Source organism: Xiphophorus hellerii, chromosome 21, assembly GCF_003331165.1.
Source record: "Xiphophorus hellerii strain 12219 chromosome 21, Xiphophorus_hellerii-4.1, whole genome shotgun sequence".
Taxonomy (NCBI): Eukaryota; Metazoa; Chordata; class Actinopteri; order Cyprinodontiformes; family Poeciliidae; genus Xiphophorus; species Xiphophorus hellerii.
The window spans coordinates 1,508,207-1,534,034 of NC_045692.1; the positions used below are offsets into that span (position 1 = coordinate 1,508,207).

At 41.9% G+C, this 25,828-nt stretch overlaps 1 protein-coding gene across 2 annotated transcripts; it reads right to left on the bottom strand.

Annotated features, from left to right (window-relative positions):
• vopp1b (VOPP1 WW domain binding protein b) lies at nt 1-25,341 on the bottom strand. 2 transcript variants are annotated; one of them, XM_032551100.1, is made up of 5 exons: nt 25,021-25,341; nt 7,641-7,699; nt 4,547-4,615; nt 2,719-2,852; nt 1-1,929 (listed from the first exon to the last, which is right to left on the bottom strand). In XM_032551100.1, exons 1-5 carry the CDS (start codon nt 25,072-25,074, stop codon nt 1,724-1,726), a joined length of 522 nt encoding a protein of 173 aa, XP_032406991.1. In that variant the 5' UTR covers nt 25,075-25,341; the 3' UTR covers nt 1-1,723. The 2 variants fall into 2 exon arrangements, with proteins under 2 accessions (XP_032406991.1, XP_032406990.1); XM_032551099.1 differs by having other exon boundaries at nt 4,538-4,615; nt 25,021-25,339.
• Nucleotides 25,342-25,828: the final 487 nt, after the last annotated feature.

Below are 25,828 nucleotides of genomic sequence, written 5' to 3' on the forward strand. Positions count from 1 at the left end.
TTAAGGGAAAAGCAAGTTTTGTCTTTACACACAGTTCATCAAGTTCTTTCTCCAGAGGACGAGAACACTTAAAACCTTTAAATGACAAACAAACTGGCAATGTAAAACTACTAATGTAAGAGTGATAACAAAACATAATAATCCTAACATTAACACATAATTCTAACAAAAACAAAACATGTTGGGCAACTTTTAACTTATTTTATATTTTTTCTGATTCACACATTGCAACAATTATTCATTCAGGCTTAAATATAAAAAAAATATGGTTTAGCTACATGTAGTCTGCTTCCAAATAAGGTTACCTTTCCTTGTACATACCAGCTCTACTGTGTCTTATTCACACTTTTCAAAGTTGTTTAAATAGATTAGAAACAGAATCTGCAAGTATTTATCCTTTTTACATTTATTTCAGATGTAGTAACTTCCTGGAAGGTAGGGGGCGTAGGAGGCTTGGTTGAGCTTGTGCTGTCAACCGTCTAGCGTCCTGCAAATGACCCAGCTGGTTCTGTCTCCCAGTGTTTAAGGCCGACTCTCTCCTAGTCTGGATGCTCTCTAGTTCATCCTATAAGCTTGAAAACAGTGTCTCTGTTTCCATTGGATGGATGGACGGACGGACAGAAATGTTAAACTTAGGTCCATTCGGTCATGTTGCACAGATGGTAAATATTAATGGCAGCTCTATTTCTTGTCCTCTTGACACTTGTAGTTATCTTTTTAAAACATTGTCATGAGGTAAAGTGTAAAGTTCTTTCTTCCCTTTTTTAAATTCATTTTTAAACTTGACTCACAACACTTAAGGAAAATGGATAAAAGTCAGGATCCCTGGCAGGGGCCAAGCTGTTCTGTTGAGGGTGTTGAAGACCAAAAAGTCAAGTGAACGTAGGAAGGGACAAAAGGTTTTATTGAACTCACAAACTGGCCTAATTTATAATTCACACCCTCCCTCTTCCAGTGAGCCTGTGACACACGGTGGCTAAAACACCCCCCCTCACCTAAGGGGCTTGATAAGAGAACTCCAGCTTAAGCTTTAGTTTTTTGTTTAATAAAACTAGGAAAGAAAGCATCAAGCTGCACTGGGTCAAGGAACTGGATCACAGTTCCTAATAATCCCTGCGCAAATCAACAAGTTTCTTGTATTATTTCCTTGAACAAAGAATCAAATGGATAATATGACAGGAAGACAGAACCACTCCATTAAAATGATGCTCAAGAGTGAAAATGAGTTCAACCACACCTGGAGCTGCACTTTTGTCACCACTAGGATGTCTTTAGGTGACACTTAATGTTAGTCACCACATCAAGTCATCATCATATACAAAGAAAATACATCAATAACTTATTGATAAAGAAGCTCATGTTGCATGCTGGGAAACCTGTGCCATCCTTCCAGGGTTTTTTTTAATGTTTTTTGGTGGAGAGCGACCAGTTTCTGCAACATTTTAATCCATAGTAACGGTCCATGACTTTCTCTGCCCAGACGCAGTGAGATGAGTTCCAGTCAGGCTGTGTGTTAATGTTCTAGAACAGAACCAGAGTGTGTGGGTCTATTTTTGTGCTTATTTTCAACGATAGACCTGTGTCATTTAGTCTTCACACAAAGTCAGTTAGCATGAACCTGCAAACAGCAGACTGTTCCTTGTTCTCCTCAGCTTTAGCTGCACTTTGTCTCAATCACCCTTCTTCCCTTCTCATGTTCCACCTGGTTAGCTCTTTGAAGACACTACTTCTTGTTGTCATTCTGGATGATTTTTTCATAAGGTGGCGGTGGGTGGTTACAGTAGGATGGAGGTGGCGGGTAGGACCACATCATCATCTGGGTGGAGCCCGGCTGTGAACGATACGCAGCCTGGGTCAATGTCATCCCAGGGTCACCTCCAGCCATCCTGTTCACCCCAAAGCTCTGTATGCTGCTTGGCTGCTGGGAAACTGCAAACACACACACAAGCCCCCCCCCCCCCCCCCCCCCCCCCCCCCACACACACACCAACAAGAGTTTAGCTTCACATGACAAGACTGGACTGCAGAACGAGTGATCAGCTGCTGGAACTGAAGCAGCTTTGTGTCTATTAACGACTATGAATAGGATTTGTGAAGAATATAGCTAACTATTTACCAGGAAAATTTGGCTAATTAGCCTTTCAGATTTTTTTGAGTCTAGTTTAGTGTTAAACACAATCATTATATCAGAGGCCTTAACATTCATGTTGATATTGAGGGTGAAAGGCTAAATTTAATTCTACCTTAGACTCAAATGGTTTAACTCAAAGAAGCCACAGCCCTATCCACTTTGTGACCTTGTGCTGACATTAAGTGTGAAATAATAACAGTATTCCTCTGTCTGATCTTTTATTAATAACCTTTGAGTTTATTTTAACATAGCACTACAAACTTGAGAGAATATTTCATTGTAGTAGATTTTTTAATCAGACAATGTTGCTACTAGTTTTAAAGAATCTGTTCTGTGTTTAATTTCTTCAGTCTCAGAGAAACACAGAAAGGAAAAAGTTTAATCTCAAGTCCTTCTCAGATTGATGTTCTTGCTCAAATGTTACTTCCTCACTGGGTGTGATGTTACGTAGTGAAAGCTTCTGCAATCACAACAGAGGCTCAGATGTCTTTGCTAAACATTTTGTATTCAGTTTTTATTGAACAGACAACAAGCAATAACTACAACAGCTATTTGCAGAATAGCAACTGAAAACAACAAGGCTTTACCTGGAGAGGTGACAGGTTGCCTGGTGAAGGACACATTGAAGGTTGGCTCATCTCTCAGAGGAGAAGGATACATCCTTCTGCGGATGAAGAAGCCAGCACCGCAGCAGAACAACACCCCCATCATGAGCAGGACCCTGAGAGGAAAACACAACATGTTGTAATATTAAAGTACAGAAGCTGCTTCTCAAACAGATTGCTTCAGTCCCAAGTAGAGTGGCTCAATGTTACCTCTGGATCACAACACCAGAGTGCTAATCCCAAATTAGCACTTACAGTCCAATACCGTTTTTAAAATTCTTCTGCTGAGAGCGAAACACCACAATTTATTTACTGGAATTACAGCAAACATATAGTGACACAAAGTCCCTTCCTTTCCCAAGTGGGGATCGATTCATAATCTATTGCTCTGAAGGTTAGTGTCACATGGGAGAATCACATTCTATCAAAGGGATTGGGCTGACCACCTGTGGACTGGAAGACAACACCTATTTGCAGTGCCACCATTTGCCTGCCTGGTGTGAAGACAACAGAACAACATCCTCCAACACGTCTCACCTTTTATGTCTCCTGGAGCAAAACATGGAACCCTAAAGCTTATATAGTTAGACTGACTTAGGTTATCCTGAGCTACTTCTATAGTCATGCTGCCATGGGCTACTGGCTACCTGAGCATTTTTTTACTTCCTTTACTTCCTTATTGTCATCCAGGAGGAGAGAGTGCTGGAAGTCAAAGGTTCCAAGTTCTGCTGGGCTTCCTTAGATAGAAAACGTTTTAAATTACGTACTTTGAATAATTAACGGACCTTAACGCACTGCTCAACAGTTAGGATCAATTGGAAAGTATGCGTGACTATTATTAAGTGTTAAAAGACTTTTTTATGTAAAGACAACATTTGTTGTGAAATAACACTGTAGAAATACAGGATGGATAGGATGGAACCAACAAATGGATTCAATCAACTCAGTTGAGTTGATTGAATCCATTTGTTGGTTCCATCCTATCAGCCATTATTATGATATAGAGATCCTGTCTTGGCCACCTGTCCTTGATGTTCTCCTGTTATCTCAGAAGGCAGAAGCTGAGGTTCAGCATATCTTCATGTTATCTGACTGAGGCCCGCTGTTTGGAGCAAAAGATGTTTGAAGTCCAGATTTATTCAGACAAAATCCATTTGCCTTGAAGAGATGTTGACATTCCCAGAAAACTCTAAAGTTATTGATAAAGTCCAGTCTGGCAGTGCATGCTTTTTAAAGCCATTTATTGATTATTAGCAGCCTACTGTATGTATTCTCTCCATGTCAAACAGCAGTCATTGATAAACATCCTGATTTTGAGTGAATAAAATTATCTTTCTAGATTTCTGATTGTTCCAGGGGTGAATAGCTGTCTGTCAGTCCCTTCATTTGCTTGAATCAGTGGTAAGGTTGTCTCATTTCAATGTCCAGCATTTACCTCCACATTTATTCCAAGTTGATAGTTCTTTATTTTCATCACGACTCTAAACTTGTAGATCAGAAAATAATAAAACAATCCACAGTCTTACAATTTAAGAGTAACTCTGCTGTGAAGGCAGGCAACAGCAAACAAAGCAGGGTTTATACAATAACTACTAAAAAGCAAAAAATATCAAAAGTTAAAATTAATACAAGAGAAAGAGAAGCCGCTCGTCCCGCTTCAGAGAGTCTGCTAGGCTCATGGTTGTAGTGGATCTTAATAACACCAGGCATTTTACTGAGACTTTAAAAATCTGCCAGCTTGAATATCTTAAGATAATTTGTTATTTTAGGTGTAAAGCAGAAGTAGATTAGGGGAACTCACCAGAAATACCATAATCTCTGAATGGACAAAGCTCTGACACAGCAGCGAGTTCCACAGCAGTCCTCATAGGAGCGACATCTGCAACAAAACAGACAGATAGACCAACAGGTCACAGACAGAAGAAGAAGAACATGCTAAAGGGCCATGCCAAAGTCTGGTCTGTTATATTCATTTTAATTAGATTCAATTCCAAAATAATTTATTAATCACAAAGAGAAATGAAATCAATCAGTCAAGTTTATTTATACAGCACATTTCAGCGACAAAGCAGTTCAAAGTGCTTTACATTAGAAAAACACAAAAATACCAAATCACCATGAAGTCAATAATTGAGAAAAAAAAAACAAATATAACATTTCGATGAGTGTCACCATCAAAATCATCAATTGGTCAATGTTCCATTTATTATGTTTCAAAAGCAACTGTAAACATGTGGATTTTTAGTCTAGATTTAAATGAACTCAGTGTTTTAGCTGTTTTGCAATTTTCTGTAAGTTTGTTCCAGATTTGTGGTGCATAGAAGCTGAAACAGAAAGCTGTTTCTTCATGTTTGGTTCTGGTTCTGCAGGCCGTGTCAGAGTGGAGTTCAGGTGGAACAGTCAGAGGAGGGATTTGTGAGCCTATTAACTGTTGAAGATAAAATATCAACAATGCTTGAGCATTGTTGTTATTTTTTTATGAGCTCCAAAAACAATGTTTCATGTGGCATGTTTTAGTGTGGACATACAGTAGCTTCACAGTCTCTCTTGTTGTACAATTATTTGAAGAGTCATTATAAGATAACTGAACATGCCTGCTTTGTTCAGATGACAAAGCAGGCATCTGCTGCTTTGTTGCAGCAGATGGATAATGGAATCTTCAGCTCCACATTGATAAGCAAGGTACTGTAAGCTGCTTGTTGTTGCCCCCCTCCCCACCCCTTCTTTCCCCTGCAACTGAGAGAAGTACTGACTCAGCTGTTAGAGTGGAACAAGAAACTCCTGTAAGCTGTCAGGTGCTGGAACTTTATTCACTTTGAGTCTGGTGACTGTAGCAAGAAAGCTGCAATGTTCGGGGGAATGTTGGAAGATTAGGGGCTACTTGCTTTAACCATTAATGTGTGTCAGTAAATAATTTATGGGACCATACAGCAGACACAAAACTCATTCCCTGTAGTTGCTTTACATCAAGTTTACATAAGTTTGTTCCAGATTTCCAGGTTAAGATATAACCTTAACCTTATAAGTTAAGGTTATATCTACATAGCATATTTTCAGCAAAAAGGTAAAGTGCTTTACATGAATAGAAGGAAATGCAAACAAAATAACAAACCAAAGGAAAGGGAAAAAAGATAAAAAGATAGGCATAAGATAAATGTTGATTCTCCATGTTTGATTCTATGAAGTATGATGCTCAAAAACAGCAAGCAGGGTCAGAATGGGTAGAGTAGAGGAAAAAAGCGTCTGCCTTCACCCGAGAGCTAAAGAGACAAGCTGTGATATTTTCTCACAGGCATCACATTAACAGACACACATTTTGTATTTTAATGCTGGCATTAATCATACTTTGTACGTTGAAAACAAAATCTTAAATGTCCTTTTAAACCACATGAGCAGCAGCCTGGAAACCAAATATTCAGAACTCAGGCCAACTGTGATGGATTAGTTTATGGAGAACAGTGGGAAATCTGCATTAATAACACAGATCAATAACAGAACTTGTTTGCATATGACAGAAAGCAGGCTGAACGATGAATAAAAAACAGTATATACCTCAGTCTCTGGAATCTCAAACTAGTTTTAGGATGAGAAACAGCAGCTTCAGGAAGGAGGAAATATTTGCACCTATGATCGTTACAGTCTCTACTGGAGACGTTTCTTTTACACAGTACATGTGGGAAATATGACCAACTGAAGAGTCATCCTGTCTGAGTGTATGATTGGTTTATTTGATTAATTTTCTGAATTATACCTTATGGTGCATAGAAGCTGAAAGCTGTTTCTTCATGTTTGGTTCTGGTTCTGTAGGCCGTGTCAGAGTGGAGTTCAGGTGTTCACAAAGTGTGTGGTGTTTTCTAATTACTCTGGTGATAGAGCCTTCTCCTAAAGCTTCAAGTGTTGCTAACGTTTTTATCCTCTCTGCTAGCTCCTGCAATCCCAAACATGGCTTCTTCCTGCTCATGCAGAAAACCGTGGGAATCGCTGTTGCTCATAAACAATTAAGTTTTTTACGGTGTTTTGATTGCTTAAAATAACTAATTTATAGTTAGCACACAGATGTGATTTCACAGCTCATCCAGATAAAGTCAGCAGTGTGATGGCTTCTCTTAATGCCTTGGTTTCTGTTTCCTCCATCTAAAAGCAGGTTAACATTAGGTCTGCTTAAGATGCCATTTTGTGAGTAAAAACACTTCCTGTCTGCTATTTTGCTACTCCAAATTTTTACAATATCAATGGAGGAACTGATAAATAGATTCAAAATTGATTTTTCAAACTTTATTGGTGTCTATGCATAAGTTCATTATGCTGTATGTACACATCTAAAATTCCATCTTATGAAATGCACACATTTTTGGAGAACTTTTTTGGTAACACTGATTAAGCTTTAGCCTTAATAATATAAAGCTACATAATTGTTCAAGTTTAATCAGTAATACTTTTATAACAAATTTATGTCAGATCATGATTTCTTGGTTAAATGTCAAGTTGTCATAACAAAGACATTTTGAATAATGTCAACTTTGTATTAAAAGTGTCATAATTTACTGAATGACACTTTATGGCAACAGTCATAAATATTCATGAAGACTTACTCATGTTCATGACAGGTGTTATGTCATGTTTATGATGGTGTCATGACAGTCTTATTCACAACCTGTCAAATAAAGTGTTACCATTTTTTTTCTGGGTTGTCAGAAGTAAAACCATATTGAAGAGAAAGAAATGATTGAACTACATCACTGTGTGTGCAATTAATCAACAAAAAGTTTGCCTGTACTTTTTCATTTAAAGAATTAAATGAAATAACTTTCCAAGTTATTATAATTCATTTTATGTGCCAATGCCTGTTTTAATATGCAGATAATTGCAAAGGTTAAAAATGTAGTTAATTGAATTGAACTTACACAAAATATGCAGGATATCGTTCCTCAAAATACCAGCAAAACTTCTTGGCTTCAACACACTGTAAAAGAAAATAAGGTTATAATTAGGGTAACATTGAATATTAAATATGTGAATATTAAAAACTGACTACATAAACAAAAGCTTCCAGGTCAAACCTGCATGAGAAAAGCAGCAGAACTGCTGCCTGACTAATGGTGAATAAAGAAAACTCCAAAAAAGTGTTAGAATTCTGAGCATTATCAGGACAGAGACAGTAAGATAAGAGATATTATATGAGATGTGAAATTTTATAACAAATAATTAGATTAGTTTTCACAGCTCTACATTATGATGTCACCAGGTGACTGAAACCATCCAATCACTAAACTTAGAACAGATAAATGTGTGGATGTGCCAAAACTTTCTCCAGCTGAAAGAAACAAAACTGAAGTTATCTCTGGACATAAAGAAGAACAATCTACAGGGTTGGCCATAAGTTTCCATACATAGGAGAATGTAAAATGTATATTTCTTTTATATTTCGGATACCCAAGAAGATGCTTTTGACAAAAGAGCAAATTGAAATTATACTGATGGCTGGATCAGGAAGTTTCGTGCAAGGTTGCACGAAACTTTAATAGAAAACATGGAACGAGCATCACACACGACACTGTGGAAAAACTTATTTGCAAGTTTCAGAAAACTGGAAATGTTGCAGATCAACCATGAAGTGGTCCAAAATGTGCAGCAATTACACAGAGCAAAAATAAAAATGGTAAAATGTTTATCTTTTCTATGTATGAATACATAGAAACAGGTGAATACTTATTCATTTCAGTTTTTAATTAAAAATGTTTTCACTTCACAGACTAAAATTTTATGCAGATGCATGATGTGGAATGTAGATTAAAACCTTTTAAATACAGGTTGGAATGTAAGAAAGCAGAAAAAATGCAAAGAGGGGTGAATATTTTCCCAAGCCACTGTGAGTATGTGTGTCATACCTGGATGGGTGATACATCAATATCCTGACAGCATATCATAATCAATATCTGCTGATAAAACTAGAGATAAGAACTATTCGCTTTCTATGCCAAGTAATAAAAAATAATCCTTAAATGATATACTTCTGACCCATTTTTGTTTTGATTTGCTTTTTGGCTACCTCAGCTGGCATGATGTTTTGTAGACTGCACGATTTGAGCTGCAGGAAACTGTTCCTCCCATAGGACAGAAGCTGCCACTACACACAACTAGAGCATGCATTTTCCTGTTATTCCATAAAGGCAGATCAGTTGGCTGTTGGCTGGGAGACATCTGGGGCGTCAAGAGCTCAAACATGTACATAGTGAACTGCAGCAGTGTGCAATGATCTGGATGATTTTTGCCTTTGAAGTTGCATGGATTCATAGGAAGAGAGAATGTCAAACATTCAATTCTTGATTTCTGCAACCTATGTTACATTTATATAATCCTGCAAATAGAGCATCTAGTTATTACCAGGTTATAATTGCAGCCCTTAGAACTTGATATGGAAAAGGTAAGTGGTAACAATGACTACTTTCAATCACTGACTACACACATTTGCTTGATTTGAACATTCTCTTTCACTCCAACACTCTCTGATCTCCCATCCCTCCACTTCCTCCTCTCCTTCCTGTCTTATTGATGTCTCCTGACCACTCATGATGCCTTGGACATCAAAAAGCAGGATACACCCAGTGATCATCATTTCATAAACTTGGTGTATTTGGACTGAAGTAAACAGGAAATGGGAAATGTACGAAGCGGGGAAAACACCTGATACTCTCAGTGAGAATGGATCAGTCAGTGATATCTATTGTTGAGCTATCACACTGTGGAAACCCCCTCTGGGTATCCCAGGGCTGCAGACAGGCGTTACCATAACGATTAACCAATCTCTGAAATGACACAGTCATTTTACTCATGCTCTAACAGGGCAGACTACAGAAATTGTAATTTTGAAAACCAAATTGAATTGTAGAATAGTAAAGTAACCATCTATAAATTTGTGATTTTAATGCTTGTCTCATTCTACAGTGGCCCTGAAGGCCAAATAAGCAAAGAAAAAGCTCAGTATTCTATGCTTTCACAAATTAAACATTAGTATTACACTTTATTGATACACAGTAAAAAAAACATTATATTATAAAGTTTCTGATTTCAGAGCATGAAGCTCATTATACAGATTTATCGCACGGTGAAATCTTTCAAGCTTTTATTTCTTGTAATTTTGACGATTATGTCTTACAGACAATGAAAACCTCAAATTCAGCGTCTCAGAAAATTTGAATACTGTGATAAAGTTAAAGTAGGAAAGTCATGGTGTCACCATCTAGACACACAGGAGATCAATGCTACAGAAGCTGCTTGTTTTGTTGTTTTCTCTCTTCTTTCACAAACACATAACCTCTCTTTCTCTGCATCACACAAACACACACAGAAAAACTCTTACACTACAAACTTATTTTAGATCTTATACGTAGTGATATAAACTCAGAATGATATGTCACATGGAATAGGAAATAATATTCAATCAATCAGTCAATCAAATTGCATTTGTATAGCACATTTCAGCAGCAAGGCATTTCAAAGTGCTTTACATCATTACAAACACAGAAACACAATGCAACATAGAATCAACAATCAAAACACGTCAGGTTTGTAATTTGTAATTGATTGCGTTTCAAATACAATCCTAAACAGGTGGGTTTTTAGTCGAGTTTGCATCCATAAAAGGTTTACTTGTTACACTCCTACTGTGTTATATGGAACAAAATACCTATTGCTATTTTTATTCTCACTCACGCTCACAATCACACAGTTTAAAACGATGTGCCAGAAGCCCATTAAAATGGGCTTCTGGCACAAGGCTCCGTACACCTCTTTCATGGAATTTCAAGCTAGGACTCCGCCGTCCCTCACGGATTTTTTTTGTGTGCAATTCTATGGTACCTGTTAGTGTCTAGAATTTATAGGGTTTCAGTTACGCGCAATAACCCTCAGTCACTCGCCGTTTTTCTTCCTGCACGGGGCTCTGTACACCTCTTTCACGGAATTTCGAGCAGGGACTCCGCCGTCCCTCATGGATTTTTGTGCAATTCTATGGTACCTGTTAGTGTCTAGAATTCTAACAGGGTTTGTGTTATGCGCAGTGACCCTCAGTCACTCGCTGTTTTTCTTCCAGCACTAGACTCCGTACACCTCTCACGGAATTTCGCTCTGGGACTCCGCCATCCCTCATGGATTTTTGTGCAATTCTATGGTACCCATTAGTGTCTAGAATTTACAGGGTTTGTGTTACGCGCAGTGACCCTCAGTCACTCGCCATTTTTCTTCTGGCCCTAGGCTCTGTACATCTCTTTCACGGAATTTTGCTCTGGGACTCTGTCGTCCCTCACGGATTTTTGTGCAATTTCAACATAGAATCAACAATCAGACCATGACATTAAGTCAAGTTCCATCATTAAATGTGTAATTGATTACGTTTCAAATACAATCCTAAACAGGTGGGTTTTTAGTCGAGATTTAAAGGAACTCAGTGTTTCAGCTGTTTTACAGTATTCTGGAAGTATGTTCCAAATTTGTGGTGCATAGATGCTGAATGCTGCTTCTCCTTGTTTGGTTCTGGTTCTGGGGATGCAGAGCAGACCAGAACCAAAAGACCTGAGATAGTTCCTCTTTGGATCCAAAAATAATAACTTCAGCTTTGTTTCTGTTCAGCTGGAGAAAGTTTTGGCACATCCACACATTTATCTGTACTAAGCATCTGTTCAGTGATTGGATGAGTTCTGAGTCACCTGGTGACATCGTAATGTAGAGCTGTGTGTCTACTGCATAGTTATGGTAGCTAATATTATTTTCTGTTATAACCTGAGCTAGTGGGAGTATATAAATATTAAATAAGAGGGGTCCTAGGATTGAACCTTGGGGTACCCCACATGTGACCTTTGACCTCTTTGATGAGAAGTTTCCAATTGAAACAAAGAAATCCCTGTTCTTTATGTAAGATTCAAACCAGTTAAGCACTGGACCAGAGAGTCTGACCCAACTCTCCAGTCGATTCAGTAATATGTCATGATCAACAGTGTCAAAAGCTGCACTGAGGTCCAACAGAACCAGCACTGTGGTTCTCCCACAGTCTGTATTTATATGGATATCATTGAACACTTTTACGAGGGCAGTCTCTGTGCTGTGGTGAGCATGAAAACCAGATTGAAAGGAGTCAAAGCGGTTGGTTATCGTTAGGAAGCTATTTAATTGTTTAAACACAGCTTTTTCAATAACTTTGGGAGGTTGGAGATCGGCCTGTAATTAGTGATTTGTCCAGATTGTTCTTTTTTATAAGTGGTTTGATTACTGCTGTTTTCAAAGCCTGGGGGAAAACACCTGATGACAAGTTTACTATTTGGATCAGATCAATAATAGTAGCAGGACTTTCTTAAAGAAATGTGTGGGTAAAACATCCAGACAGCAGGAACTTGAGCTTAATTGACATATAATTTCCTCTAGGGTTTTATAATTAAATTGGGTCATTTTTCCTGTATTTGTTTTGTTTGGGCACAGCATTGGTACTGGCTTTAAAGCGGATGTGCAGATTAATCCTCTGATTTTTTTAATTTTCTCTGAAAAGAAGCTGGAAAACTGGTTGCAGGCTTCAATACATTGGAATTCAGGCGGTAACATCACAGGAAGGTTTGTGAGCCTGTCAACTGTTGCAAATAAAGCTCGAGCATTGTTAATGTTTTTGTTTATGACATCTGCAAAGAAAGCCTTTCTTGCATGTTTTAGTATTAAATGATAGTTACGTAGTCTTTCTTTATAGATGTCATAGTGAACATGAAGTTGAGTTTTACGCCATTTTCGTTCTGCCCTACAGCAGAGTTGTCTTGCAGATCTAACTGTTTGTGCATTTCTCCATGGAGATTTCTTCCTATCAGACACAACCTTCATTTTAATTGGGACAATGGAATCAATGATATCTGAAACTTTAGACTGAAAATCATTTACCAACTTATCTACATCATTACAGCTTAAGGGTGAGGAAGAAGAGTAGATTTGATTAAATGTTTCTGCTGTGTTTTCTGTGAGAGAACGTTTTGTGATGGTTGCTGTTTGTCCAAGTGGGTTAAAAGATAAAGAACTTTCAAAGATAACAGAAAAAGTGATCCGACAGGGCGACATCAGTTACAGAGACATTGGAAATATTCACACCCTTACTGATAACCAGTGTGTCCAGTGTGTGTCCTTGAGTGTGTGTTGCTTGTTTGACACGTTGTTAGACCAAAATTCTCTAAAATATTAGAGAGCTTTTTTGCCCCTCTGTCTTGGGGGTTGTCAACATGAATGTTGAAATCACCGACAATTATTAAACAATCATAATCAATACATATGAGAGATAGAAGCTCATTCAAGTCAGTAAAGAAATTTTCCACATATGTTGGAGTTTTGTATAAAGTTAGTGTCTGTTGTGATCTGTGTTTTTCTGTGTTTATTTAGAGTTTTCTGTGTCTCTGTGTCTCCATGTTGTCCTGTTCTCCCCTCGATTACTCCCAGGTGTTTCTCGTTCCCTAATTACCTCCTGTGTATTTAGTGCCACCTGTGTGTCTGTGTCTTTGTCGGGTCCTCGTCTCTTTTGGCGTCTAGTCTGTCAGTCCGTCGTCTCGTCCGTTGTTTTACGGTTGCTACCGGCGTCGAGCCCTGGCTTCCGCTCAGCCGTGCTGCCCATTTGTATTGGACCATGTTGGACTGTGTCGCACTGGACATTCAGCATTAAAATTCATTTATTTATCGCATCCTGGGTCTACAGCGTCTGCCTCACCACTCAACCACACCGCACCTTATGACAGTGTCAAAGTTCGTTTGTGGCCTTTAACCTCAATTCCAAGATACTCATAAGAGGTGAATTGACCCAAGGAAATTTTACTACTATTTGGTATTCTTAAATATTGAAGCCACGCCTCCTCCTTTTTTATGTTTTCTATTCTCACTTAAGAAATTGTAGTTAGGATTCAATTATTCAATTAGTACAATTGGTTCATTATTGTCATTCAACCATGTTTCTGTCAGAAACATAACCGATATTATGCTCAGTGATAAAATCATTAATTAATAGGGCTTTAGCACAGAGAGATCTGGTATTTAAAAGAGCTAGTTTAAGTGACTTGGAGGCCAAAAGTTCTTCAGTCTGAGGTTCCTTTAGGCAGGGGAACAGTCTGAGGTTCGAATTAGGTCCGCTGTATTTTATGTTTCTGTATTTTGTAAATTTTCTTGTAGTTATCCGGACAGGTAATGTCCTGTTTTGTAGTGCCGGGGGGCCAGACACATTCTGGAGTAAGACAGGTGAAAAGATAATATCTGGACCCCGGCCTCAGACCTCAGAAAAGCAGAGTGATGGATCCTCTGGGAAGTTAGAGTCAGGTGGCTTAAATGAAGTGAGGTCTGCTACGTGACCGCTAAAGAGAGACGTGCCAAAGCGAACCTGTTGATTCATTCCATCTGTAAATTTAAGAAACTCCGGTCCAGAAGACATTTCGTCATAAGTATTTTGTGAATTCTGTGAATGAGTGGGTGAGCAGAGAGGGAGGGGGGAAGGAGGAAGTGAACCAGTCGCTCTGTCTGCAGTCGATGTATCAGCTTGTTTTGGAACGGTTTGTTCCTGATATGCAGAGGGTTCCATCCTAGTCAGACATCCTTGAGCCTGTTCTTCTGAAGCGATGATCATGTTGCTGTCCTTGTTGATAAAATGAAAAAGATTTGCAGTGAGTAGCTTTATCCCATGTTTATTAAGATTGCATCCGCCTCTTCCAAAAAGGTGAAAGCACTGCCAATAGATCCAGAGGATATCGATGAAGGTCACTGAGCTGGCAGAGCAGGTTTTAATCAGCCATTTGTTTATCATGTCCAGCCTGGAGTGTTTTTCGTCTCCCCATTGAGGTGATAGAATTGGACCACTGAGAAATAACTTAAATTTTAATTTTCCCATAGTGTTCAGAAGAATATTAAAGTCAGTTTTCAGAATCTCAGATTTCTGCTTTGCCAGATAGTTCTTTCCAACATGCACAACTAAAGACTCAATATCTGGCTGATCAGTGGTCAGAGAGAGAACTTTGCATGTTAAATCAGATACAGTATCACCAGGAAAAGAAATCACTCTCGTTTTCTTGGGATTGCAAACGTGACTGATTCCATTTACAGCCTCATCTCCAACAATAAGCACTTTTGGGATACCTTTCGTTTTCCTGGTAGCCGCTTTGTCCTTTGGGGTTTTGGGGGGTGGATGTGATGGTCTTGCCTCATTGTTGATGTTTGAAGGTGAGGTTTCAGCCTCTGGGCTCAGGCTGGAATACAGAAAATCTGTTTTTCAGTGGGATTCCCACGGAGTCAGAATGTTTTGAGGCCCGGGCTGGTCGCTTTGTCCTTGGGAGCGGGGTCGGTGGAACCGTTTTGGTTGCAGCTGCTTGTTTATTTTTCTTTGGTGGAGCAGGTGTTGAAGTTGAAGATGGGTTTTGGCTCAGAGCCGGCCACGCTGATTCGTCCAGGTGAGGGGTTCTCCCTGTCAGTCGCCTCATCGGATCTGCGGTGTGAGACTTTTGCTTTGGCTTGGCACCCAGAGCGTTCCAGGGTGGGCTGCTTGATGAGGGGCGTACAACCTCTCCGTTGAATTGAGAAAGAGTTGTCTCATTTCCACAGGTAATGTTGATCTTTTTTTTTTTTTTTTTTTTTGGCGCCGGCGCAGCTGGCTGCTTGCAGACGCAGCTCCCGTCGTGTGTGTTAATCTGTGTATATTTGCTGTAACCGATTAAGGATCCGTACTTAAAGAACCCATAGATCATCAGTTAAGCTTTCCACAATGGCTGGATGTGGTTCTGTCGCTGTTCTCCGCGTTCTTCTGCTACTTTTTCTACTCTTTGTTACGGAGAACCTCGCCGAACGGAGTAGCAGCATTGTTTACTCGCGTGAACAGCTGATTGCGCTGTGTAAGCCTCTGCTGCTGCCCGGAGACAGGCCTGTGGTCCCAGAGGAGTTACGGAGGAGATGCCGGGGCTGCAGGTCTGGAGTTAAACGGAGGGAGAAGAGGAGACGGCACAAACCAGCGGTACTGGCGATTACTGTGGGGAACGTGAGGTCTCTGGGAAATAAGACGGACGAACTCACGGCGCTGGTTAGGACCCAGAAGGAGTACAGGGAGTGCAGTATCTTCTGCTTCACGGAAACCTGGCTGCACTCGCTTATTCCGGACTACAGCGTGGAGGTCCCTGGATTTTCCTTGGGGGGGGGACAGGGACTTTTCCAAGAGTCGGAAGAAGAAGGGCGGCGGGATTGCACTTTATGTGAGTGAGAGGTGGTGTAATCCCGGTCATGTTAACGTGAAGGAACAGATTTGTAGCCCGGACATTGAACTTCTGGCTGTGGGAATACGGTCGTATTATTTACCGAGGGAGTTTACGTCCACCATTTTGATCGCTGTTTACATTCCCCCATCAGCTGATGCAGCGGTGGCCTGTGACGTCATCAGCTCTACCACAGCCAAACTCCAGACTCAACACCCAGACGCCTTCATGGTCATCACAGGTGACTTTAACCATGCCTCATTGGACAAAACTCTACACAACTTCCAGCAGTATGTTGACTGTCCCACCAGGGAAAACAAAATGCTGGATCTCCTGTATGCTAATGCCAAAGATGCATACAGCGCCACAGCCCTGCCCCCCCTTGGCAGGTCGGACCACATCTTGGTAAGGATGACTCCCAAGTATGTCCCTTTAGTGAGTAGGCAGCCTGTGCGCATCAGGACGGTGAGGAGGTGGACACAGGAGGCAGCTGAGGCACTGCAGGACTGCTTTGGGTCGACAGATTGGGATGTGCTCTGTGGGCCTCATGGGGAGGACATCGACAACATGTCTGACTGCATCACGGACTACATCAGATTCTGTGAGGAGACTGTCATGCCAGCCTGGACCGTGCGTTGCTTCTCCAACAACAAACTCTGGATTACCAGTGACCTGAAGGCACTTCTAAACAAAAAGAAGATGGCTTTCAGGTCTGGAGATAAGGAGGAGCAGAGGAGAGTCCAGCGTGAACTCAGAGAGACACTGAGGAAATGCAAGGACAACTACAGGAGGAAGCTTGAGTCCAAACTCGAGCAGAACAGTGTGAGAGATGTGTGGAAAGGAATGAAGCACATCACTGGGATGAAGGGGAAGGACACACAGACATCTGGGAGCCTTGATAGAGCAAACCAGTTTAACCAGTTTTTCAACAGGTTTAGCTCACCTTCTGCTACTCCCCTACCACCACCATCCCCCCACACATCCACACTGCCCCAAGTTGTTCAAACCACCTACCGGCATTCTCCTGCACACCACCTCTCCTTCAGCCCCCCATCCCCCTCCTCCTCCCCCATCTCCACTGCAGACAACAACGCCTACCCCCAGCTAACGGTGACTACAGGCCAAGTTAAGAGACAGTTGGAGCGATTACACCAGGGGAAGGCTGCAGGACCTGATGGCATTACAACACGGATCCTGAAGACCTGCTCCGGCCAGCTGTCCCCTGTACTGGCACACATGTACAACCTGAGCTTGAGGCTGGAGAGAGTCCCGCTGCGGTGGAAGACATCACATGTGGTTCCTGTTCCCAAGAAGCCAAGGCCATCCGACCCAGAGGACTACAGACCAGTTGCTCTCACATCTCATGTGATGAAGGTCATGGAGAGACTGGTCCTGGCCCAGCTGAGGCCTAGGGTGAGTACGTTTCTAGACCCCCTGCAATTTGCCTACCAGCCCCACTTAGGAGTTGACGATGCCATCATCTTCCTGCTGCAACGAGCACTTTCGCACCTGGATGGTGGAGGAGACACTGTGAGAATCACATTCTTTGATTTCTCCAGTGCCTTCAACACCATCCAGCCTCTGCTACTGGGTGAGAAGCTGCGGAGGATGGGTGTCAACGACTCAGTGATCTCCTGGGTTACTGACTACTTGACAGGCAGGCCACAGTTTGTCCGTCTGGGCAGTGTCTTGTCTGATGTGGTGGTCAGTGACGTAGGAGCTCCACAGGGAACTGTGCTTTCTCCCTTTCTCTTCACCCTGTACACCACTGATTTCCAGTACAACTCTGAGTCATGTCACCTACAGAAGTTTTCTGATAACTCAGTGGTTGTCGGGTGTATAGAGGATGGAGGGGAGGGAGAGTACAGGACACTGGTGGACGACTTTGTGGAGTGGTCTGAGCAGAATCACCTGAGGCTCAACATTAGTAAGACCAGAGAGATGGTGATTGACTTCAGAAGGAAGAAGACATCTTCACGGCCACTGAAGATCAAAGGGAGGAGGTGGAGGATTACAAATACCTGGGAGTTGTAATCGGCAACAGACTGGACTGGGCATCTAACACTGATGCTGTGTGCAAGAAGAGGATGAGCAGACTCTACTTTTTAAGGAAGCTGAGATCCTTCAATGTGTGCAGCAAGATGTTGGAGACCTTTTATCACAGTGTTGTTGCCGGTGCCATCTTCTTTGCTGCTGTGTGTTGGGGAAGCAGCATCAGAGCCAGCAACTCTAATAGACTGGATAAAATCATCAGGAAAGCTGGCTCTGTACTGGGACTAAGGCTGGAGTCCCTGGAAACTGTGGTGGAGAGGAGGACACTGAAGAAGGTTCTGTCTATTATGGACAATAAACAGCACCCTCTCCACCACATAGTGGACAGACAGCAGAGCACCTTTTCACATAGACTGCTCCAGCTCCGCTGTCGTAGGGACAGATACAGGAAATCCTTCCTGCCACATGCCATCTCACTGTACAATAAAAGCTAAATCATTGTTCTGAACTAATCAGTCCGATTTTGCACAACTGCACTGTGGCACACTTGCATGTTTGTATGTATTTACATATACATATCTGCATTTTTTGAATCTTTGCAAGGCAGTCCTTGCTCTTAAGTTGTTTCTTATATTAACAGAATTTTATATTTTATTTTTTATTTTATTTTATCTATAACTACTACTCAGTGGTAGTTGTTATTGTGTCTTGTCTCTATGCTGTAACTGCGAAGTAATTTCCCTGCTGGGATGAATAAAGTACTTCTATTCTATTCTATTCTATTCTCAAAGTTCACCTCCAGCAGTTTTATCTTCATTTCTATAGACTGAAGTCGTTGTATAATACTGCTAATGTCCCTGGGGTCGGCCGGAGCCATTTTGCCCTGGTTCAACTTGAAGATGAAGAAAAGTAAGGTACAAATAAAAGTAAGAAAATCCCCCAGTCCTTAGATTTGAAGTAATCCAGTTATGATGTTGATAATGTAAATATAACTTTAAAAACTGTCACTTTAAAAAATAACTCAGGCAAAGTTATCAGTAAGGACGAGAGAGAGCAGGACAAGCTGTTCCTCCTTCAGCTGAAGGTACAGTCATGTTTGACTGTAAGTCGGACACTATGTACCAGGCACAAAGGCATCCCTATCCTTCACAGTGTATGCCACATTTCATCTGCAGTATTAAGAGAGTCACTATTAGCTGACGCTGACCCTTCCCATTCACTTCAAAGATCGAGTCAAACTCGAAGAATAGGGACCAAACTTTTATTAGCAGATGCTAAATTCTCATTTCCTGATTGAGAATCTGGGAACAGATTCCAATTCTAGCTAATTCATTTTTTTAAAAGAAATACACCACAAAAGAAAAAAACATATCTACTGATTGTTTGATAAAGGTCCATCAGAAGAAAATGGATGGATGATCCATTTTCTTCCACTTTATCCAGGGTCGGGTCGTGGGGGAAGCAGCTTCATAAGGGAGGCCTAGACTCCCCTCTCCCCAGCCACTTCTTCCAGCTCCTCCGGGGGAATCCCAAGGCGTTCCCAGGCCAGCTGAGAGACATAGTCCCTCCAGCGTGTCCTGGGTCTTCGACGGGGCCTCCTCCCGGTGGGACGTGCCCAGAACAAATCACCAGGGAGGTATCCAAACCAGATGTCCAGCCACCTCAACTGACTCATCTCAATGTGAAGGAGCAGCGGCTCTACTCTGAGTCCCTCAAGGATGACTGAGCTTCTCACCCTATCTCTAAGGGAGAGCCCAGACACCCTACGGAGAAAACCCATTTCAGCCGCTTGTATCTGTGATCTCGTTCTTTCGGTCATGACCCAAAGCTCATGACCATACATGAGGGTGAGAACGTAGATTGACCGGTAAATCAAGAGCTTTCCTTTTGGCTCAGCTCTCTCTTCACCACGACAGACCAGTACAGCGCTTGCTTCACAGCAAACGCTACACCAATCCGCCTGTCGATCTCCTGCTCCCTTCTTCCCTCATTCGCGAACAAGATCCCGAGATACTTGACCCCCCCCCCCCCGACCCAGAGAAGGCACTCTACCCTTTTCCGGCTCAAGACCATGGCCTCGTATTTGGAGGCACTGATTCTCATCCCAGTCGCTTCACACTCGGCTGCAAACCGCTTCAGCAAGAGCTGCAGATCACGAGCTGATGAAGCCAACAGAACCACATCATCCGCAAAAAGCAGAGATGCGATCCTAAGGCCACCAAAGCGGATCCCCTCAACACCTTGGCTGCACCTAGAAATTCTGTCCATGAAAGTAATGAACAGAATCGGTGACAAAGGCCAGCCCTGGTGGAGTCCAACTCTCACCGGAAACGAGCCCGACTTACTGCCGGCAATGCGGACCAGACTCTGACACCAGTCATACAGGGACCTGACTGCCCGTATCTAAGGGCCCGGTACCCCACACTCCCGGAGAACCCCCTACATGGCTCCCCGAGGGACACGGCCGAACACCTTCGCCAAGTCCACAAAACACATGTAGACCGGTTGGGCGAACTCCCATGCACCCTCCAGGACCCTGCTGAGGGTGCAGAGCTGGTCCAGTGTTCCACGACCAGGACAAAAACCACACTGCTCTTCCTGAATCCAAAGTTCCACTATCCAACTCTCCTCTCCAAGACCCCTGAATAGACCTTGCCAGGGAGGCTTAAAAGTGTGACCCACCTATAACTGGAGCACACCCTCCGGTCACCCTTTTTGAACAGGGGGACTACCACCCCAGTCTGCCAATCCATGGGAACTGCCCCCAATGTCCATGCAATATTGCAGAGTCGATTCTGCCAACACAACCCTGCAACATCCAGAGCCTTAAGGAACTCCGGGCGGATCTCATCCACCCCCGGGACCCTGCCACCGAGGAGCTTTTAAACCACCTCGGTGACCTCATCCCCAGAGATTGGAGAGCCCAACCCAGAGTCCCCAGGCTCAGCTTCCTCAATGGAAGGCATGGTGGGATTGAGGAGGTCTTCAAAGTATTCTGCTCACCGGCCCACAGCATCCAGAGTTTAGGTCAGCAGCACACCCCATCCCCACTGTAAACAGTGTTGGTGCTGTACTGCTTCCCCCTCCTGAGACGCTGGATGGTGGACCAGAATCGCCTCGAAGCCGTGCAGAAGTCTTTTCTCCATGGCCTCTCCAAACTCCTCCCACGCCCGAGTTTTTGTAACTTGGGCGTGGGAGCCGCATGCCGCTTTGCCCGCCATCAGCTGCTTCTGGAGTCCCACAGGCCAAAAAGGCCCAGTAGGACTCCTTCGTCAGCCTGACAGCATTGCTGCAGCGACAGGCACCAACAACCTTGCGGCCACAGCTCCGATAAGCCGCCTCGACAATGGAGGCAGGGAACATGGTCCACTCAGACTGTAGAGGAATATAATTATATTAATAGTTAAAAATTATGTTTGTTGGTTGGTTTCGCACTAAGATATGTTTTAACCTAAAAGAAATGTATTGTGTCAAATGGATTGGGATTATGTAAGAGCGGAAATACTCTTTATGGAGTTGTTTTGCACTGAGGAAATCTGGCACCGTAGAAGGTCAATTTGACCTAGCTCCCGGCTTCCCCTGGCGTGCGAAGCCAAAGTGAGAAAAGTTAGAATCTATAACTGCAGATTTAAGTCTTCCAGAGGAAACAGGGGTTTCTGGTCCTATTGCTTCCCTTTTGCTTCTTTCCCGTGTTTCTTTCTTTTGCATGAAAACCCTGGTCAATAAATTTATATAACCTAAACAAAACTCATCCCTGTTTGATGAATGTTCCCATAAGACCTGTCTTTCAGAAGCTGGAAGCAGGAAGAGCAGATTTGCCACATGAATGGCTGAACCTGAGTACTGGTTGAGTGAGCCAAAATACCAATATTTTTTGGGTTGAAAATTTTGATAATGTCTCATAATTGTTAAACCCATCATGAATGTTCTTTAAAGTTATGATCATTACTGCTGAAGTTGATTTGGAAGTTTATTTTTGTTGATGTATTGTTTCTTATATCTTATGTCTTGGGGTGGAGTCGTGGCTCCTGGAAATCATATGGACTGTTAACGAGCAAGACTGTGAGAACTGGGGGAACTGACACCATTATAATGCAAAGGTGATGTCATTATTATGTGTCTACATGGATAATTGATTCTGTAATGACCGTGTTTCAAATCTGCCACGTTTGGATATTGTATAAACTGCTTTTCTTTTTAGCCAATTTCCTTCATTGTATTGTCAGCGATTTTTGTACAATTTGATTTGCAGTGTCCTTTTGATGGGTGATATTGGGAAAGGTAACGTGTCTAGTATTGTTGTTAATTGTCTATAACATATTTGCCTGTGAATTCCTTGCATAAGTAAAAATAATTCTTGGTGTTCGATGGGGTATTAGGTATGAAAAAATGAAGTGACTGGTGGGAGTTGTGTAGTGGAGGATATGTGGAGGTGGTAATAATATGACATGAAATATGTTAAATGAAATGTATATCATGCCTCATGGAAAATCCTTATGCACAACTCGCATGTGAGTTATTAGTGGGACTTTAAAATCGAATAACGGAGGCATCAAAGATTTCTCTATACAAGTAATGAAGACCTTTTAATTGGAACATATTGTACTATGAGATACTAGTCAGTATTTTCTGTCTTCTCAGGACAACCCAGAGAGACTGGTGGTTCAGGGACCCTTTGTGTGCTGGACTCAGAGACTCATGGACAATGGAGAATGTGTTGGGGGCCCTGAACCAGGACTGTGACAAGGCAGAACAATAAAATCAAAGGAACATCAACCCGGAACAACAATTTACTTCTGCGACTCAAGGACAAGGACTGTGCATCACTACGTTATCCTGTATTGCTGCTAAGAACTTGTTTAGTGTTATAATTCAAGCTTATCTCTACTTGTTCAATTCTTGCCAATATGACCAATGATGATGTTGGGTGAAAATCATTGCGGTATACTCTATGAGGCACCTTTAAATTCCTCCATAAGACTCAATGTCCCCCAACTCCCCCGGAGTTCTACCGGAGATGGGAGTTAAAGCTCCATCTCACAGGGGATAGGGTTAGGGTAGTATAATATGTAAACTGTTCCAGCAAGAGGAGTCACAGATTCTCTGTAAGGATACCACAGCAAAAGACAGGCTGTAAAATGAGCTTTTGTCACCCAGAAGATTAAGTAAAATCTTCTTCTTGCCCCGGTTGCAGCTTCAACAACTCTGTCATCTGAACAAAGCAGGCAGCACTGAAGATCATGTTCTTTGATTTCTCCAGTGAATTTAACGCAATTCATCCTGACCTGATCTGTGAGAAACTCCAGAAGACACCTCAACAATCACCTGGATCTGAGATACCTCACAAACAGACCACAGGTTGTGAGAGTGAAGAACTGAGTATCTGACCAGCTAGTTAGCACCACAGGAGCACCACAGGGTACTGTACTCTCGCCATTCCTTTTCACTTTGTTCAAAAATAAAATAGCTTTAATTTTTAAGAAAATATTTTTTTACATGTGTTCAAACTGTTACTATGTCGTAACATTATAACAAAAAGAACATTAAGGCCCTCCTTCTCCTTCCAGTGCTACTATTGCGATCTGTAGAAATACACCACTCCCGATCAGAAACAAACAATCAGAGCCAGGAGGAGTGTTTTAGCGCTGTTAATCACCTCTGCTGCTCAATATGCTACTGGTGGAGAAATAACGTGCCTCTACACCCATTGGTGGCCAGTGGAGGTCCACCGATGACGGCCAGCCAGCTCTTTAAGAAAATACACTCTGATCCGTAGATCATTTATCCAACCTTCTGTCAGAACCACGTGACCAAGCCTTCAGGTCCAGTATTTAGTTTTTCCTCTTCAGGTTTTCACCTCATCTTGAAGTGTAATCATGTTATCTTGTGATTTTGCTGAATAGATTCTACTTTCTACCTTTATAGAAGTCTCCTAGTCCTGTGGCCAAACTGTGGCATGATACTGCCATTTTAGCCTGTTTGCTGAAACAGTTTGTGATTTTTATCTAGTGAAATAAAGTTTTTTTTTTGCCTTATTCATACTTCAGCAATCTGACAACAATCGGCTGTGAGCATCTATATCTGACTGAACATAATCAGCATGCAGAGCATGGATGCATGTGGCTTGGACTACTGTCCACATTGTTCTTTGGAAAATACCACACACTGATAGATAAATTACTGTTTATGTGATATAGTCAGAGTCTTACAGCTGATAAGATCCTAATGAAAATAATTGGCTATTAAATTCAAACCACCAACTGCTGAAACTTACACAGACTTTTAAAGTTTATTGGGTAAAACGCAGGCAGAAGGCCACATGATCGTCCTCCAGCCTTAGTGATGCAGACACACTCAGCTTACACAAATAAAATAATCATGAGGATTAATATTCCATGAATGGACACACGTGTCATGGTGGACCACATTGTGCTGACTTCAGGGGCAGCTACAGTACTGTGGTTTCATTCACCTTAGGTGATGTGATATGGCACAAATATGAATATGAATATGAACAGCTTAGATCAATACTCAGCCCTCTCCTAACTAAACACAGCTTCTGTCCTTAGTGAGCAAATGTGTGTGTGTGTTGGGGGCGGGGGGGTCGTGTGTGGGTGTGTGTGTGTGTGTGGCGGGATGAACATAAAGACAAAGGGTGACAGGTAGTTTCCCCTACCAAACAAAGCAGCGGAGGTCAGAGCAGCCTACTGCTGCCGGCCAGCCCAGCTCTGGATGCCGTTGCTTCGGCTCAAGCTTTGGGATTTCGCTCTGGTTCAGCTGCGTGCTGAACTTGGCAGACAGCGACATAGTGATGGCTAATACTCAGGGCTTTCCTGTACTATCTGTCTGATTTCTGCCCAGAGAGAAGAAATGTTGCATGGTACCAGTTTTAAGTAGAATTTGGCAACTAGTCATGGAAATACTCTAAGCCACCACCAGAGCTCCATCACAGGCGGAGCAAAGCCGAAGCTCAGGCACAACAACCAGCACATTCCCCCCTCTGACAGCCAACTGGAGCCACACACACATCGGTACAATGGCAGACAGCACTCACCTCTACTAACAGCCACAATGTCACGGCAACACCGCCGGCAAGTGGGCTCCTCATGTCTCCGCTGCTAACGGAGGCGGCAGCTGTAGCAGACGCCCTGCTGCTGAAAGGCAGAAGAACTGAGAAGAAGCGCTCCTTTTTCACTGAGTCGGTTTCATCGGGCTTCCGCTGCCCGAGACACGGAGACACCGAATGACGCGCAGGACGGAGCGGAAAGAAGCAAGCTGTGTCGGACCGGACCTCTGTTTGTGTTGTTTTAATGTTGGAGTTCCACGCATCTATCTATCTATCTATCTATCTATCTATCTATCTATCTATCTATCTATCTATCTATCTATCTATCTATCTATCTATCTATCTATCTATCTATCTATCTATCTAATATTGCGCTAAATAAAATTTTAAAAAACTTTGTCTGAGAATATATTTTCAAATCTATTATACCATACCAACTTTATTTATGAAGCACTTTATACACCGACAGGACCAAAGTGCTATACACAATCATAAAATACAATGCAATTATAAAATTATAATGTGGTTATTTCCCTATAAATTTGTGGAATTACTCCAGTTATATAAATTACATCAAATGATGTCACTTCCTGTTATTAAGATCTCAAGCACATATGTCTGCCTTTATCTGCGAAATTATTTTAATCTAAAATACGTTAACACCAAGTGTATTTTTTTTTCATCTAATTGCCATAATATGACAAGAAAAGCAGGAGTGGAACTCAACATGATGTCACATTTCTGACAACGGAAAACGATGTGGATGGAGTCAACAGCCAGAGAAAAGAAAAGGAGG

Bases quoted from the DNA above. Each gene is read 5' to 3' on its own strand.
- vopp1b (XM_032551099.1), bottom strand. From the start codon at position 25,074: ATGAGGAGCCCACTTGCCGGCGGTGTTGCCGTGACATTGTGGCTGTTA. The intron at 2,853-4,537 runs GTGAGTTCCCCT...TTTTCCTCTCAG, and splicing joins CAGAGATTATGGTATTTCTG to GGTCCTGCTCATGATGGGGG. The intron at 1,930-2,718 runs GTAAAGCCTTGT...GTGTGTTTGCAG, and splicing joins GCAACCTGTCACCTCTCCAG to TTTCCCAGCAGCCAAGCAGC.